This window comes from Malus sylvestris, chromosome 15, assembly GCF_916048215.2.
Source record: "Malus sylvestris chromosome 15, drMalSylv7.2, whole genome shotgun sequence".
Lineage (NCBI taxonomy): Eukaryota > Viridiplantae > Streptophyta > Magnoliopsida > Rosales > Rosaceae > Malus > Malus sylvestris.
Window position 1 is genome coordinate 17,517,420 of NC_062274.1, and position 18,717 is coordinate 17,536,136.

Below are 18,717 nucleotides of genomic sequence, written 5' to 3' on the forward strand. Positions count from 1 at the left end.
CAATAGTCTATATAATAATGAAGCCAGTATACGATCCACTGGCTCTCAGTTTTCTATTGCAAAATTTCAGTCTTAATGGGGTTCCATCTCGGGTACATCTTCGCTCTTCTCACTGTAAGCTCTCTGAAATAATTGATGTTTCCAGTATAACAATGTACCTGGAAAATATTGTGTTTGTTTATTTACTTAATTAACTCTGATTTTAATTAGTAAAACATTATCTACAAGTTAATCACTCTTGCATTTTGTGATCTCAAACATGCTTATAAGACTTCAAATTAATGTTGCAGCTGGCAGTGGTGGCATTGGCAAGCCATGCTACTCTTCCAGTAACTCAACTTTACTGGAACTCCGTCCTACCCAACACTCAAATGCCCAAAGCTATCAGTGAACTTCTCCAACCAGCTGGTTTGTATTAAGAATCTTTAATATCTTAATTAGCAAGAGAGCTCCTCCTCTACCTACTACCTTATTGATCCCTTTATCAAAGTAATTTAATTTTGAATTATAATTAATTTAGTTTCCTCGGAGTAGAACAATACAGGCTCTACACGCTCTGGTAGCCCACTGATCAAACCCAATTATTAGACTGAAACTTGTTAGTTTAATTATTTTATTCCAACTTCAATATTTAAAGCACATTGTTAGTTGAAAATTAAGATGGTGAGATGGAACCTTGCTTGTTGGGCCCAAAACCATATAAACCCTAAAATCAAGCAAAGGGTTATATGGGTAGAGAATTTTCTAAGTATCAGGTATTAAGCGGTAGGCGGAGCTAGAAATCGATTATGGCAAGGGCCTTTTAGTCATATAAAAGAAATTACATAAAATATAGCAATATAATTAGTTGGAGAAAAGCTAAATGTTTTTTATTGGCATGGAAAATTTTAATCAAACAAATGTGATATATGAAGATTTAAAATTTGTACGAAAATTTCGGTATTGAAAAGATTATATCAAAAGAATAGAACTTCTTTATGAGTTTTGATAAAAATAAAAAAAAATAAAAAAAGGATTAAGGCTTAAACAAAAATTTAAGGTTAAGCATCAAAACTATTCTTATGAAATTTTCATTTCAACATGATTGGATCTTCTTCTAAATTTTATAGGCATTGCTTTATATGAAGTAACTAGAAAAATGAATTGGATTTTATAAGATAAAACAGAGGGCTAGTTATAAGGTTGAGTTTAAAAAATACAGAAGGGTTGTTGGCACAACATGTTTCAAATCCATCATTCCTTAAAAATTGTCAAGCTCTCCTCACCAATAGACCACATGCTCTTTATGGTTAAAACAATAAGACAAACTCTATATATATTGGTGAAATTTCAGTACTGCACATGTCATAATACAAGTGGAGAGAATATTTTATTTTTTCATGTTCTTTCACTTATTTATCTTGGTGTGTGTTACAGGAATTCTCTATAGAGTTGGTAAATTACACTTTACATCTTCTTCCTTTTTGGGGATAGATTTACATTTTTAATATTAAACAGTAACTTAATTACAATGTGACAAATTAATAGAGATCAATTATATATTCAAATCCATTATGACATAGCTACATTCATTTGCAGAATTCATTATTGAAGATAAGAGCACCCCAGCTGAAGTAGAGAACCCAGATGCCAAGAAAATGTATGCCTATGCAGCAGAGAACCATCAATTCCGTGAAGACCCCAACGCGGCAGCTCTTGTCTTCTTGGAAAAGAACATACGTCCTGGCACAACAATTAACTGGCCCTACGCTAGAAATACAAACACAGCCACTTTCCTGCCGCGCAGAACTGCCGAATCGATCCCCTTCTCATCTACCAAACTCCCAGAAATCGTTAAGCACTTCTCACTGGAACCATCATCTGTGGAAGCTAACACAATCAAGGAAACAATCCAGGAGTGTGAAGCGCCAGGCATTAAGGGAGAGGAAAAATATTGCGCAACGTCTTTAGAATCAATGATTGATTTCACCACTTCCAAGCTTGGAACAAGTGTTGAAGCCTTGGTATCGACAGAGGAGGAAAAAGAAGCCACCATATTTATGCACAAGTACACAATAATGCCTGGAGTGAAGAAGTTGGAAGGCGAAAAAGCCGTCATGTGTCACAAGCAGAACTATCCTTACGCTGTGTTTTACTGTCATGCAATAAAACAAACAAGAGCTTATATAGTGCCCCTTGTTGGTGCCGATGGGGTGAAAGCTAAAGCAGTAGCAGTCTGCCATATCGATACATCCGAATGGAACCCTAAGCATTTGGCCTTCCAAGTGCTCAAAGTTAAGCCCGGAACCGTTCCCATTTGCCATTTCCTTACCAATGATCATATTGTCTGGGTTCCAAAGTCTATCTGAGGGATGATCAATTAGCATTCTGATTAAAATAAAGCTTGATATATGTTGTCAAGCATGATATCAAAGCCTTACAAGCTGTGTGTGTGTATACACTTGCACCTATGTATATATGTATGTTGTATTTGATCCTTACATTATCTATGTGTGTGTGTGTGTTTTATTTGGCAATTACATTTTGCATCACTGTTGTCTGAGGCAATTAAAAGTTTGTTGTCGGTGTACTAAAAAATAAAATAAAATAAAAAATTGTTGTCGTTTTTTGATATTATACTAAAGTAATTTCGCATAAACAAATTTTTATTTATTTTTTATTTTAAAAGCCTCACAACCAGGTAACGTTAACAGTTTTCTTCTACCACGTTTTCCTCGAATTTAACCGATTTTTAATTTAAATCATAAAAATTGCAAAAGAAATAAAGCAAGAATCAATCTGTAAGTTTGAGTAAACTTTTCCTATCGATTTGGGTCGCTCTGCAGATGATTCCTTTTGATTTTCAAGCTACAATTTGAGTGTTTTGGAAATTTATTTGCAGGTAGGTAAGATGCTACATCTTATTCTGTCAACAACTTCACCAGAGCTTCCTCTCCCAGACTCTGATTCTTGCTGCTGCCGCTTGCATTCTGCAACAGCAATGGCGATTTCTTCATATTTTTTCTTTCAATTGCTCGGTTATTCGCGTATCCAAACACCACCCAATTGAAAGCCGAGGAGCTGCTAGCCGTTAACCTTTGGAAAAGCCAATTGCTTGGATTCTTGTATCAAATGAAGAATCTTTCTCTGTAATTCACGGATTACAAAAGAAGCTGGTCGTGACTCGTGAAGCGAAATTTTAGTGGGAGGAGAGAGACAAAGAGGTCGGTAGTATGGGCCTGATTGTTGGGCCGAACCGGAGTTTGGGGCCAATTAACAACCTATTAACAGTTCCAATATGACCCAAAATTAGTCATTTACACTCATGTCACGTTAATTATTGAATACATCCAACAAGACTATGAATTTTCCTCCAAATCTTCCCAGCTACTTCCTTATTTATTATTAAATTTGTACTTAATACATCGACCAATAATACCATAAAAATGGCCTGCTTACATTTTGGGAAAACAGTCATCACTTGGGGTAAGACTGATTCTCCCAATTATTTGACATATATAGCACTCTTCATATTAAGTTACACGGCACGAACAATCACCTCCTCCGGGTATATTTCATCCAATGCTGGAAGCCTTCGTTTTATGCACTGGCCTGCACGGCTTCCTTCTGAACAAAACCCTTTATGTCGAAAGCGTCAGTGCCCTTTTTTGTAATAACGCCCTGCTTAGAGAACAAATTGCCATCAGATTCAAACACAAGAAGCTCTAGTTGATTATACCACATAAAGAATGAGTGAGAATACCTTCTCGGTTATGATACCGGTTATTAAATTGGCAGGGGTAACATCGAAAGCCGGGTTCCAGACAGAGATTCCGGATGCAGCAACTTGTTCCCCGAGTCCTCCGTGTGTGTTCAACAATTCCTTTGGAGATCTTTCCTCTATTATTATCTCTTCTCCAGAAGAAAGAGATAAGTCGACGGAAGTGAGTGGTGCAGCCACAAAAAATGGAATGTTATGGTGCTTTGCACTCACGGCAAGATTGTAGGTCCCAATCTTGTTCGCAGTGTCACCTGATTTAAGTAAAAAGGAAATCAATTAGACAAAAATCCGTATTAATAGAATGCTAAAGCAGATGAGTGGTAGATTTCATTTCAAATACCATTTGCAGCCACGCGATCTGCTCCAACAACTACAGCATTCACACGTCCAAATTTCATTAATGCAGCTGCAGCCGAGTCTGCTATAAGAGTAGCAGGTATGTTATCATGCACCGACTCAAATGCTGTGAGTCTGGATCCCTGCAGTCGGTATATAATATTGTATCAATAATACTCATCAACGCATTTGAATACTTTTACCCAAGTGAGTGTGTTTGGATCAAAACTTGAACTTTGGGCTCAAGAAAGGAGTTGGCCCAAAAGGAGGCCCGAAAGGGAAGATAGCCGAAGCCCAGTCGAAGCCCAGAAGGCAGGGAAATGCCTTTTCTGACTTGGTGCAGCTCATGAAAACCACTTGCTTACCTACCCAAAGGCCAAGTGGTGTAGACTGATCAGCTACAGAGCCCATAAAGTACTTTATGATGGCATTACATGTAAAATAGCTGATGAGTCATCACCCTCAAACCGCATTCGGGCAAAGCTGCTGCTACCAAAGGCCAAGCCGAGTTGTCTATATAAGAAGAAAGAAAATCCAGGATTAAGGACACTCAATCAAACAAACAAATGCAAGCACAAACTCTGCTCAAAGCCAGATTTGCCTTCAAAACAAAGCTGTAGTCAGCCTTTATCCCTTTCGGGACAAACCTTCATCCCTCTCGGGATAACCCTCTCTTCAACCCTTTGTAATAGCTCTGCTACCTTGTTCAATCTTGCTGTAGTATCGATTCATCTTTTGTAATCTCTCTCTCTCTACCCCTCCAAGCTTTCAGACCTTTGATAAAACTACAAAGATAGGAACCTGCAAGACGAGCAACCTTACCCGATAAGGTTTAACCTTGCCCAACCTTCTTTGCTTTGGTTTTGTCTTTTCAATATGTTGTATACTTCCAGTTATATGCAAGTTATTTCTAGCAACATGACTATTAAAGGGTTTTCTCAGTACTTGAATCCGATTTGAATATATCGTCAGTGTTCAAACCAGATCCAAGTCCTAAGCCCTCGGGCATGTAAATCTGATTAGTTAAAAGTCCTTGGCCTCAAGGCATAAAAAAGAACTTTATGTGGACTTAACCCATCCACGACAGTCCTTGATAAACGAGAAGTCCGAAGTTACTTGGGGCGCAAGCAATCAACCTACCTTCTAGTTTTCTTTCTATTATATCATGATTACCATAGAGTGCTTGAGCATGGAATGAATTCTAATGGAAAGCCTCAAGGCCTACATCTAAGGCCCCACAAAGGCATCCATTTGGATTCATTCCGTTCATCGATCTAAAGAGTCTAAGTGTAAGAATGAACTCTAATGGGAAGCCTCAAGGCCTACACCTAAGGCCCCACAAAGGCACCTATTTGGGTTCATTCTACTTCTTGGATTCGGGTAATCAGAAGTATAATAGTTAGAAAACTCCTGCAATCACGAGAACAAATATGATGTGTTCGAGCACTGGTTTAGTTATTTATGGGAAGCCTCAAGGCCTACACCTAAGGCCCCACGAAGGCACCTGTTATAACTAACACGGTTTCTTGGATACATATATATATATACAACTAAAGCACGACAACCATTTTACATCTGCCATGCTAAAGATGGCAGTGGCACGCCTGAGCACTTAAATGTTAACCTTGATTGTGAGCCTCAAGGCCTACACCTAAGGCCCCACAAAGGCACCTCTCAAAGTTAACGCTGTCCTTCTCTTTCAGCCTTACCCGAAGAGTCTTGCCCGAAGAGTATTGCCTGACGAGACTTGCCCGACAACGCCCGATAGTGAAACAGAAGCCCGACAGCAGCCCTCAACCGGCGCCAACCTCCAGGGGAGCTGTGTGCTCGTCGGCCAGGAAACATCCCCGACGGAAATTCCTGACACGAACAGAATGGCTAACTACAACAATCATCTCAATGACCTGAAGTTCACACCACAGACAAAATATAAATAACACCAAGGCAGGCTTCCCATCAAGTTTGGATGCAATAGTATATCCCCAATGATACTTTCACCTAACTTCAAACAGCATGCTACTCCTCTCGAGACCACTTTTTTTTAACTAATATCAACATATGTGAATATCACGAAAAATTCTGTGGAGGACGTTTGCTGCTAAGAAAAAGCTTAAACAACTACAGAGTAGACACTCACTTGGTTGAATGGGCGTGTCTCTGTACAATAGGCCCTTTTTAACACTCCTTCAGTATGAAGTGAACGGATGACACCGAGAGCAGTACCATAACCAGATGTTGCAAGACTACATTTACAAAACATATCAGGGTCAGACAAGGCCAATATAAAAATTTCAGTCTATAAAAATAAAGGGTAATGCTAGGGAGACAAAATGTTGGAAACTAAAGGATGTGGAAGTTGATGATTGGTTTATTACTTAAGCGTTGATAAACGTACTCATTCTTATTGGTGACACCTCATTTAGCCTATAAATTTAGTTTCTAAATTTAGTCTCTCTAACATTACCCAAATATAAAACCACCCTTCACAAGTGGCACATGAGCAACCTACACAAACGACAAACCCATAGGGGCAACCGCACAATGCAAATGACCAAATAATCAAGAATGCGTTCCTGGGAAAAATACCTGCCAGTGTTGCAATGGGTCAACATATAAATTGTGCCAGACCATATCTATATACAATCTGAAACGAAAGGGAGCTATTTTTTAGCCATTTAATAATTTATTATTTTAAGTTTATTCTTTAATTTCATCGGTTAATTGAATTAAACCACCATATTAAAATAAGATTTCCAAACATATTTTGAGGGTCACTTGTCGCTAAATGTTGTTTTAAGTTTCATGTTATTAAATATTTTAATTTTATTTGCATGTTAACAACTTAGACATTAAAATGAGGTAAGATAGTATGGAATAGTGAAAAGGATGTGAGAAATGGTATAGAAATGACTTAGGTATTTATTGGAAAAAATTAGAATTTAAATTTTTTTTTTAAATTTTGTCTTATAAAAAAATGCAAACATGACATCAACTGCAGCACAGTTGGGCCCAACTTTCAGGGTTGACTGGTTGGCTATGTTTGCCCAACCCTCTGGTCATTTGGATATCTTTTGGTCTGGTGGGTCACAAATTTTTTTGGCCTAACCTTCCATTGGAGATGGGTTTTGTGTCAAAACAAATTATGTTTTGGCCTATAGCCATTTGGCCACCTCGATTGAAGATGGCCTAATTACCCTACTTATCCCACTAAAATGCTAAGTCTTTGCTACCCACAAACTCCAAAATACATTCTTTTTATAATTCTAACTTTGACATTAGAGATTTTTCAGCCAAAGCCCCCAATTCATCGTCAACGCGTGAGGCTTTTGACCTTAATCTTAAATGTTATTATTTTACGGATGTATTTTGTGAAAAGATAATATAACGGAAATTTGCATCTACCAAAAGTATATTCTAATAGCGCAAATGCAAAAATGTTTTAGGATTTAAATATCCCCACAATAACGTCGGTAGCCAATCTTTGCAAAGTTACCTCTGTTGCTGTCGGAGCTACAATAATTGAACTTGAAATTGTGCGCATTATTCACCCATGTTGATTGAGTAGTCCTCACGACCGGCCAGAGGCCATGAAGTGAAGGGACAAGGATTGTCTGCCCTCCTTATTCTCGTGCCCTCCCATGTCCTTCTGTTTGTGTGGTCACGGTTAAATCACGTCAACATTTTATATTGTTTTTTTATAAAGATAATAAGACAAAAATGAATAGTAATATAAAATGTTGACGTGGCTTAACCGTGACCACACAAAACAGGAGGGCACGGGAACAAGGAGGGCAGACAATCCTTGTCCGAAGTGAAGCTCCACATGGGTACGTGTTGTTGTACTATTGCAGCTTTTTGTAGATATATTTATATAAAACGATTATTTAGAAATTGTTACAAGCCTTCTGAAAAATCTAATTGTGCATTTTAAAATTTTTATATTTAAAAATAAAAATACTTCTATGAAAAGTGTACAATTAAAATTTTAAATTGTTAATAATAGTTCTGTATATTTATAGTAAAATTACTTTCAAAGAAGAATTAGGGAGCTGATTTTCATACATTATTTTTTGCTTCTTACTTATTCTTCTATATTTTCAAGGACTTACATAACACACCCCGACCAAAGCCGAGACATGTTGGGCGTCACGTGAGGGTGACGTAGCCAAGTGCGCAACATAAGTGAATATGATAATAAGAAAATGTGAATAAATTAAAACCAACTAAAACTTATCTATACTGGAGATAATACGAAGTGCGTGCAAGTGTTCAAGTACCAGATATACACATATCAGAGCATAGGAAAATGAAAGTGCAGTCGAACTAACTAAGTACTAATTATACAAACAGGGAGAAGATCTCTACTTTTATTTATGGAAATGTTAGAACCGCCGTGAAGTTCTCGTGAGCCACCAAAGATGAACAACTACCATATCCTGGAGGGGCGCAAAACAAAAGGGCGAGTGGGCAAAAACAAAAAATTTGAAAACACATTTATCTTTTCTGAACATAGTAACCCCTCTCCGTAAAACCCGTATAGTTCCCAGAACATAATACTACATAGATAAGAAAACCAATATTCAGAGTAGTGAAAACCGAGATATGTCATGTCATAATGTTTCAGCACAAAAATATGTAAGCCAGGTGTGAACCAACATAAAGTAACATGCCAACCGGAGTCACCTATCGTGACATGTACGACTAGACCTATAGCTCATCAATCTAGGCTAGCACACAAGTCGGAGTCATCTAATGTGACATGTACGACAAGCTGGGTATAAATATCTAGGCTCAAATGCTACAATCACTTGAAAAATGTGTGATAAATCGTGGGTCACCTACGAGTCAGAACCATCTATTGTGGTCTGTACGACAGGGTGGCACCAAATTTGAATCCAAGGTAAGCTTGCTGTGCAGGAGGTGAACATTCATATGATCCCCACAATCCGCATGGGATCCAAATCCACCTTATCTGTACACATGAGTCGGCAAATGGAGAGATGATCGATGTAGATGCCTTACGTCGGCAATCAACAACAAACTGACCTCAGCAAGGCACCTGTGGCTGGGGACGATAGAGACCTATCAACTTTGCGTTCGTCTAGGCCACAAATCCGCCGATAAAATAATGAAAGCCAGTAGGTGTTGTTACAAAAGAGTTAAGATCCACCGGCTCTCAGTTTTCTGTTGTAAAATTTCAGTTTTAATGGGGTTCCATCTCGGGCACATCTTCGCTCTTCTCACTGTAAGCTCTCTGAAATGATTGATGTTTCCAGTATAACACCGTACCGGGAAAATATTGTGTTTTTTATTTAATTAATTAACTCTGATTTTAATTAGTAAAACATTGTCTACAAGTTAATCACTCTTGCATTTGTGATCTCAAACATGCTTATAAGACTTCAAATTAATGTTGCAGCTGGCAGTGGTTGCGTTGGCAAGCCATGCTGCTCTTCCAGTAGCTCAACTTTACTGGAACTCCGTCCTACCGAACACTCAAATGCCAAAAGCTATCAGTGAACTTCTCCAACCAGCTGGTTTGTATTAAGAAGCCTTAATATCTTAATTAGCAAGGGAGCTCCTCCTCTACCTCCTACCTTATTGATCCTTTTATTAAATTAAATTAATTTCGAACTACAATTAATTATTATTTTTTTGGACAAGAAATATAATTAATTTAGTTTCCTCGGAGTAGAACGATAAAGGAAATGAAACATTCACCCTCAAAACCTGAAGCTAAGAGCATCTTCAAAGAAGACGCTAAATTTTAAACATCAAAATGATATTTGATAACTTATGTGTCAATTTGACATTTTGTACAATATTTTGCTTCACCCGATATGTTAAATAATATGTCATTTAATAATTTTTTTTATCTTTTTGTGTATTCCAATGATTAAGGCAACCAATCAAATTTTTGTAAAACATAACAATATTTATTATATATTATATTAATCTATTAAACCATCATTTAATGAATTTGACATTTGCTGTCAAATTTGACAGCAAAAGGCTTTGCCTTCAAATGACTCAGTGTCATGTAAGAAGTATGTCTAAATGACAGTTTTGACATCTTCTTTGAAGATGCTCTAAAGGTTCTACATGCTTTGGAGTCCACTGCCATTCCCCAATTTTCGAAATTTATTTAAATAGGTAATTTTAGTTTCAGTCTCTAATCAAATTCAACTATTAGACTGAAATCTTGTTAGTTTAAATATTTTGTTCCAACTTCAATATTTAAAGCGCATTGTTAGATAAAAATTAAGATGGTGAGATGAAACCTTGCTTGTTGGGTCCAAAACCATATAATCCCTAAAATCAAGCAAAGGGTTATGTGGGGAGAGATTTTTCTAAGTATTAGGTATTAAGCGGCAGGCGGAGCTAGAAATCAATTATGGGAGGGGTCTTTAAGCCATACCAAAGAAATTAGACAAAATAAAGCAATATAATTAGTTGGATGGAGAAAAAATAAATGTTTTTTATTGACATGGAAAATTTTAATCAAACAAATGTGATATATAGAGCTTTAAAATTTGTATGAAAAATTTGGTATTGAGAAGATTATATCATAAGAACATAACTTCTTTATGAGTTTTGATTTCAAAAAAGGATTAAGGCTTGAACAAAAATTTAAGGTCAAGCATCAAAACTATTCGTATGAAATTTTCCTTTCAACATGATTGGATCTTCTTCTAAATTGTAGAAGGGTTGTTGGCTCCAACAAGTTTCAAATCCATCATTCCTTAAGAATTGTCAAGATCTGCTCACCAATAGACCAAATGCTCTTTATGGTTAAAACAATCAAACAATATATATACTGGTGAAATTTTAGGACGGGCTTAGGCCTATCCTGGCCTCCATGTAGCTCCGCCATTGTCAAGCAGTACTGCACATGTCATAATGCAAGTGGAGAAAATATTCTATTTTTTCATATCTTTTTCATATCTTTTTATTTATTTATGTAATTAATAGAGATCAATTACATATTAAAATCCATTATGACATGACTACACTAATTTGCAGAGTCCGTTATTGAAGATAAGAGCACCTCAGTTGAAGTGGGGAACCCAGATGCCAACAAGGCACCCGCCTTTTTTAGGCACTGGCAGCAGGCCACAGAGAACCATCAACTCCGTGAAGACCCAAACGGGGCAGCTCTTGTCTTCTTGGAAAAGAACATACGTCCTGGCACAACAATGAATTGGCCCTACGCTAGAAATACAAACACAGCCACTTTCCTGCCGCGCAGAACTGCCGAATCGATCCCCTTCTCATCTACCAAACTCCCAGAAATCCTTAAGCACTTCTCACTGGAACCATCATCTGTGGAAGCTAACACAATCAAGGAAACAATCCAAGAGTGTGAAGCGCCAGGCTTTAAGGGAGAGGAAAAATATTGCGCAACGTCTTTAGAATCAATGATTGATTTCACCACTTCCAAGCTTGGAACAAGTGTTGAAGCCTTGATATCGACAGAGGAGGATAAAGAAGCCACCATGTTTATGCACAAGTACACAATAATGCCCGGAGTGAAGAAGTTGGAAGGCGAAAAAGCCATCGTGTGTCACAAGCAGAACTATCCTTACGCTGTGTTTTACTGTCATGCAATAAAACAAACAAGAACTTATATAGTGCCCCTTGTTGGTGCCGATGGTGTGAAAGTTAAAGCAGTAGCAGTCTGCCATATCGATACATCTGAATGGAGCCCTAAGAATTTGGCCTTCCAAGTGCTCAAAGTTAAGCCCGGAACCATTCCCATTTGCCATTTCCTTCCCAATGATGATATTGTCTGGGTTCCAAAGTCTATATGATGGATGATCAATTAGCACTCTGATTAAAATAAAGCTTGATATATGTTGTCAAGCATGATAACAAAGACTTACAAGCTATATATACACTTGCACCTTTGTATGTATATATATATATATATGTTGTATTTGATCCTTACATTATCTGTTTATATAAACCTTGTCTTCCCGATCATCACCATGTATAGTGGTCATGCATGTATACATGTATGGTATCTATTTTCAATAATGGATAATATGCTTTTGATATTTTCAATAATGTATAGTGGTCATGCATGTATACATGTATACATGTTAATGTGTTGTTAGTATAGAGAATCGCTTGCCGTAATAAATATATACACATAAGTTTTCATTGAAGTTACTTCCAAAACGAAATTTTATTTGGCAATTACATTTTGCACCACGGACAATATATAAATACTCATTAACGCATGTTGTTAGTATAGAGAATCGCTTGCCGTAATAAAATGCCTAAGGAAATTTTACTTGGAAACTTCATTAATGCAGCTGCAGCCGAGTCTGCTATAAGAGTAGCAGGTATGTTATCGTGCACCAACTCAAATGCTGTGAGTCTGGATCCCTGCAGTCGGTATATAATATTGTATCAATAATACTCATTAACGCATTTGAATACTTTTACCCAAGTGAGTGGCTAACTACAACAATCATCTCAATGGCCTGAAATTCACACCACAGACAATATATAAATAACACCAAGGCAGGCTTCCCATCAAGTTTGGATGCAATAGTATATCCCCAATGATACTTTCACCCAACTTCAAACAGCATGCTACTCCTCTCGAGACCACCTTTTTTTAACTCATATCAACATATGTGAATATCGCGAAAAATTCTGTGGAGAACGTTTGCTGCTAAGAAAAAGCTTAAACAACTACAGAGTAGACACTCACTTGGTTGAATGGGTGTGTCTCTGTACAATAGGCCCTTTCTAACACTCCTTCAGTATGAAGTGAACGGATGACACCGAGAGCAGTACCATAACCAGCTGTTGCAAGACTACATTTACAAAACATATCAGATTCAGACAAGGCCAATATAAAAATAAAGGGTAATGCTAGGGAGACAAAATTTTGAAAACTAAAGAATGTGAAAGTTGATGATTGGTTTATTACTTAAGCGTTGATAAACGTGCTCATTCCTATTGGTGACACCTCATTTAGTTTGCAAATTTTGTCTCTAAATTTAGTCTCCCTAGCATTAACCAAATATAAAACCACCCTTCACAAGTGGCACATGAGCAACCTACACAAACGACAAACCCATAGGGGCAACCACATAATGCAAATGACCAAATCATCAAGTATGCGTTCCCGAGAAAAATACCTGCCAGTGTTGCAATGGGTCAACATAGAAATGTTCTTAAGAGTTTCCCAGTAGGTTCTGAATAAAACTTGCTCCATGAAATCCAATAACCTTGTTTGAGGCGACATCGTCCTTGAGCATGATTTCAGAAGCTTCTATGTAAGCCTATAAAAGTGAACAAACAAAGCAAGTACAATGGAAGATTAGCATTATCAAAAAGATTCTTAGGGCCAAAACCATATCACAGGAAAAGTAATGTTTCAAAGGAAAGAGCACCTCAAACAAATTCCTTGCATCCGAAGTAGTAGTGGCAACCGCAGATGCAATTTGCTTTAGTTTAGCTGCAGCATCCGAAAGATTGACAGCAGTTGGTCGGCTGAAAAACACACCACACAATCACAATGACATCTCAACACCACAACTCAAACACTTGAAAACTAAAATTGACATGCTTAACCTGGACACAAGGTACTCCAATTTCATGACAATGAAAGAAAACGCTTCGTCAGGCGTTCCATTGAAATCCTCCAAGTTAAAAATTTCCACGGCCAAAGAGAGAGCCGCGGCAATGGCAATGGCGGGTGCGCCGCGCACCACCATGTCTTTGATTGCGTGCCGGAAAAAAGAAAAAGAAAGAAAAAAGCAATGACCCAATTGGTAAAATGGGAAAATTAGAGAGTTCATAGCACTTGGAAAGAGCAAAGCTTCAATCTTTTACCATCCATCCGTGGAGTCCCGGATATCCAAATATGTACTTTACAATGGGAGCTTCGTCTGACCAAAACCCACAAACCTAATAGTTAATTCTACCATTTTTGTACTGAGAGAGAACTTAATTCCATAAAAATGTAATTCCAATAAATTCAAATGAATTGTTAGAGAGAGAGAGAGAGAGAGAGAGAGACCTGATCGAGTAGCTGAAGGGAGCCGCGCTTGTAGCAGATGGCCTGGAGGGAGTTGGGCGCTTGGGTTCCGTCCGTGAACTCCGAAGCAAAAAATCCCAATTCGCATACACAAATCAAAAACCCATGGATCTGATTTCTTCCCTGTAGAGCACAATTAGAGAGAGAAACAAAGCTAGAGAGAGATGTATAAACATATCAGATCTATAGAGAGAGAAAGAGAGAGGTAGAGGTAGAGAGAGACCTGATGGTGTTGATGAATGTGGAGAGTGAGAAAAGCAGAGAACAACTGGATGTTGCTAAAAGAGATTAATTTTGTGATCAAAGTAACAAACTACAGTGAAAAATTAAATATTAGGCTTCAGGGTATTTGAGAAGAAGTGAGATTTAGTTACCTGTGTAAGAAGATATAGGAAGCAAGATGAGGCGATGAGGAGATCGAGAAGCAGAGATCGAAGAGATGAGGAAGCAGAGATTGAAGAGATCATGAAACAGAGATGGAAGAGACCGCGAAGTGGAACGGGAAGCACAGTCAAACCACCTTCCACCTTCACAAACGATCGGATCGGAATCGAAACGAAAGAGAAAGAGAGATAGAAACAAAGGCAAACACAGGGAGAGAGGGGAGAAAAGAAATGAGCATCTTTCCCACAAAACACGAAAGCCACTCGGCCAGCAGGCACGCGCAGCACGTATAACCAAGGGTAAAATGGCCACTTCACTATAAAATCCCACCAAAATCAGAAAACACTGAAGAAAATCAGGGGCAAATCCGTCCGCACACTATAAATCAATAGTGTCATCCTAAAACTCAGTTTTAGTATATATAAATTTTAAGTTTATTCTTTAATTTTATCTGTTAATTGAATTAAACTACCATATTAAAATAAAGTTTCCGAACATATTTTGAAGGTCACTTGTCGCTAAATGTTGTTTTAAGTTTTATGTTATTAAATATTTTAATTTTATTTGCATGTTAACAACTTAGACATTAAAATGAGGTAAGATAGTATAGAAGAGTAAAAGGGATGTGAGAAATTGTGTAGAAATGACTTAGGTATTTATTGGAAAAAAATTAGAACTAAAAATTATTTTTTTTCAAATTTTGTCTTAAAAAAAATGCAAACATGACATCAGTGTAGCACAGCTGGGCCTAACTTTTAGGGTTGACTAGCTGCCTATGTTTGCCCAACCCTCTGGTCATTTGGCTATATTTTGCCCTGGTGGGTCCTAAAATTTGTTGGCCTAGACCTCCATTGGAGATGAATTTTGTGTCAAAACGGGTTATGTTTTGGCCTATAACCCTTTGACCGTCTCGATTGGAGATGGCCTAATTACCCCACTTATCCCACTAAAATGCTAAGTCTTTGCTACCCACAGACTCTAAAATTCATTCTTTTCAGAATTCTAACTTTGACATCGGAGAATTTTTTGCCAAAGCCCCCAATTCATCGTCAGCGCGTTAGGTTTTTGACCTTAATCTTAAGTGTTATTATTTTACAGATATATTTTGTCAAAAAAGAAAGATGATGGAAATTTGCATCCATCAAAACTATATTCTAATAGCGCATATGCAATAACGTCTTAGGATTTAAATATCCCCACAATATCGTCGGCAGCCAACCTCTGCAAAGTTACCTCATTTGCTGTAGGAGCTGCAATAATAGAACTTGAAACTGTGTGCATTATTCACCCATGTTGATAAGTAGTCCTCACGACCGGCCAGATGCCATGAAGTGAATCACCACATGGGTACGTGTTGTTCTACTATTGCAGCTTTTTGTAGATATTTTTATATAAAACGATTATTTAGAAATTGTTACAAGCCTTTGGAAAAGAGCAATAAAATTATAAAGAGAAACTTTTAGTACAACCAATTCCAGTACGATCAAAAAGTAGAGCTCTACTAGCAGCGGGCGGCAAAGACCCATCCCAAATGTGTAAGTTTCCAACTTGAAACCCCGTATTCGTAACAGCATCAGCCACAAAATTTACTTTATGATACACATGAGTCCAGGAAATGTGCTTGAAAGACCCAGCTATAATTTTGATGTCGTCAATAATACTCCCCACTCTCCAAGGGATGCCACAAGTTCCTTGAACTGCCTCAATGATAAGCTTTGAGTCACCTTCCACCATGATTTTCTGAAACCCTCCTGCTTCTCGCCATCCAAAGTGCATCCCTGAGAGCCATGCATTCCGCAACATTGATCGAAACCACCCCTAATTGTCTGGCTCCGGCTAACACCGGTTCTCCTCTATCATTCCTTATGATAAAACCTGCAGCCGCTTTATTGTTCTTGACGGATCCGTCAAAATTTAGTTTGTAGAAGTCATCTCCCGGTGGGTGCCATCTAATTGGCCCTTCCTGCTTCTTACAAACAATCAAATCTTTTCTATTAGCATTATTAAAATCATTCGCCATATTAAAAGCTAAGAACACCACACAAGAAGGGCATGCCTTAACATTATTGAAAACAACTTGATTTTTCATCTTCCAGATCTGCCAACATATAATCAGAGCAAAGCACCATCATTAGAATCAAGCGAGCTAAGCCAACCAAAAAAGTTACAACTGCTTTGGTTAGCAGGTGGTTTAACCTTCGGACTAAAGGTCCAAACTTGCGCACTCACAATGAATAAAAATATGATCTTGATCTTCAACATCCACATTGCACAATAAACAAGAATCACTTATCGTATTAATAAATTTAAGGATTTTCCTTCTAGTATGAAGCTTATTAAGGATCAAGAGCCAACTGAAGATTTTAACCTTATTGGGAATATTTAGCTTCCACATTCTTTTTAGAAGTTTATCCTTTAATCCATCACTTATCAATGAGTTTTGAATCCAAGTAGTAGATTTCACACTAAAATTACCATTGGCATTTAGGCCCCAACATAACGAATCTTTCTTATCGTAAATAGGTAAAGGGATGCTACAAATCTCCTTAGTGATTTCCTCATCCACTAACTCACTCAACAAATCTCTATTCCAAGTCCCATTTGTGATGAATTGACTAACTCTAATACTTACATCAATATGACTTAACTGGTCTTCTGGAATGAGATTCTATAAAGGGAAAGGAAAAACCCAATTTTGAGTCCAGAACATAATGTCCCTGCCATTTCCCACAATCCAACGCGCCCCTTTTTCAATAATAGATCTTGCTTTCAGAATTCCTTTTCAGGCCACCGAGTGGTTTTGTTTCACCTTAGCCTCCATAAAATTCTCCCTTTGAAGGTACTTTTGTTTCACTAATTGAACCCACCAGTTCTGATTATCAGTAAGAACTTTCTATCCAAGCTTGGCAAGGCAAGCATTGTTAAAGCTATTACTTTTCCTAATACCTAATACCTAATACCTAATCCCCCATTGCACTTCGGTTGACAAACTCTATTCCAAGCAACGGGGTTCATCTTGCCCTCCTTCCCCCAAAGGAACTTCCTATTCTCCTTATTTAGCATCTTTGTAAACTTTTCAGGACAATTAAAGCAAGACATGAAAAATCTAATTATGCACTTTAAAATTTTTATATTTAAAAATAAAAATACTTTTATGAAAAGTGTACAATTAAGTTTTTAGATTGTTAATAATAGTTCTGTATATTTATAGAAATTACTTTCAAAGAAGAATTAGAGAGCTGATTTTCATATATTATTTTTAGCTTCTTACACATTCTTCAATATTTTCAAGGACTTACATGACACAGGTTCATTGCCTACTAGCTTTGTTTTCCAATGAAATAAAGATATTATGAATTTTTTATCTATATATAATTGTTTTCCTGGCACGATATGTCATTTGATTGTGTACTTGTACTATATAAGTAGTTCTCTTTATTTCTAACTACTGAATTAAATAAATCAACAATAACAACTAACATAATTGAAAATGAATGAATAAGAAAACTAAAAGATGTGTGTTTATAATCTTACAATAAGCATACCTTATCTCGGATGAGGATCCTCTACAGATCATTTTTGTGGGAATTCTTATATTTTAATCGTTCATCGTATATCGTGCGGTTAGTTTTTATTACATATTATTTATAATTAATTTTGAATAAAAAATTTAAAATAATTTTTAATTGCATGATATACAATAAATAGTTAAGACAAGGGTGAAATGGAAGAACACTGTTAATAAACAGTGTTTTTTGTGTTGGGTTTTAGTTTATGTATAATATGAAAATTTATATGATCCCCACCATCCGCACGGGATCCAAATTCATTTTACCTGTACACATGAGCCAGCAAATGGAGAGATGATCGATGTAGACGCCTTGCGTCTGCAATCAACGGATCTGGATCCTCTCCTCTCCTGAGCTAATGGAGAGGATCCTCTTAATCAGTTATCATGGATCGTTGGATTTTTATTTAACGACTACAAACAGGAGATCCTTTTAAAGTTATAATAATTATGATCGTTGGATAAAAATCCAACGACCCATGATAACTGATTAGGATGATCATTTCCATTAGCTCAGGAGATGATCCAGATCCGCAATCAACAACAAAGATGCCTTATGTTGGCAATCAACAACAAACTGACCTCAGCAAGGCACCTGTGGCTGGGGACAAC

General features: G+C 37.2%; 2 protein-coding genes and 1 pseudogene across 4 annotated transcripts in view; 2 read left to right on the forward strand and 1 right to left on the reverse strand.

Annotated features, from left to right (window-relative positions):
- LOC126601486 (BURP domain protein RD22-like) lies at positions 1-12,163 on the forward strand. Of its 2 annotated transcripts, none has more exons than XM_050268200.1 (3): positions 1-114; positions 291-408; positions 1,579-2,480. In XM_050268200.1, exons 1-3 carry the CDS (start codon positions 76-78, stop codon positions 2,346-2,348), a joined length of 927 nt encoding a protein of 308 aa, XP_050124157.1. In that variant the 5' UTR covers positions 1-75; the 3' UTR covers positions 2,349-2,480. The 2 variants fall into 2 exon arrangements, with proteins under 2 accessions (XP_050124157.1, XP_050124156.1); XM_050268199.1 differs by lacking the exons at positions 291-408; positions 1,579-2,480 and adding exons at positions 9,516-9,633; positions 11,120-12,163 and having other exon boundaries at positions 10-114.
- Positions 3,346-14,731, reverse strand: LOC126601485 (methylthioribose-1-phosphate isomerase-like; annotated as a pseudogene).
- Positions 5,770-18,717, forward strand: part of LOC126601482 (BURP domain protein RD22-like) — a 24,482-nt gene continuing 11,534 nt past the window's right edge. Inside the window, exon 1 of one of the 2 annotated variants that reach the window (XM_050268197.1) lies at positions 5,770-5,775. Coding sequence is in view for 1 of the 2 variants with exons in the window: in XM_050268196.1 (XP_050124153.1) it covers positions 9,225-9,341 (117 nt within the window). In the remaining variant the exon portion in view is untranslated. Of the gene's footprint in view, positions 5,776-9,147; positions 9,342-18,717 lie in introns of those variants that run through there. The other variant, XM_050268196.1, reaches the window with a different exon arrangement.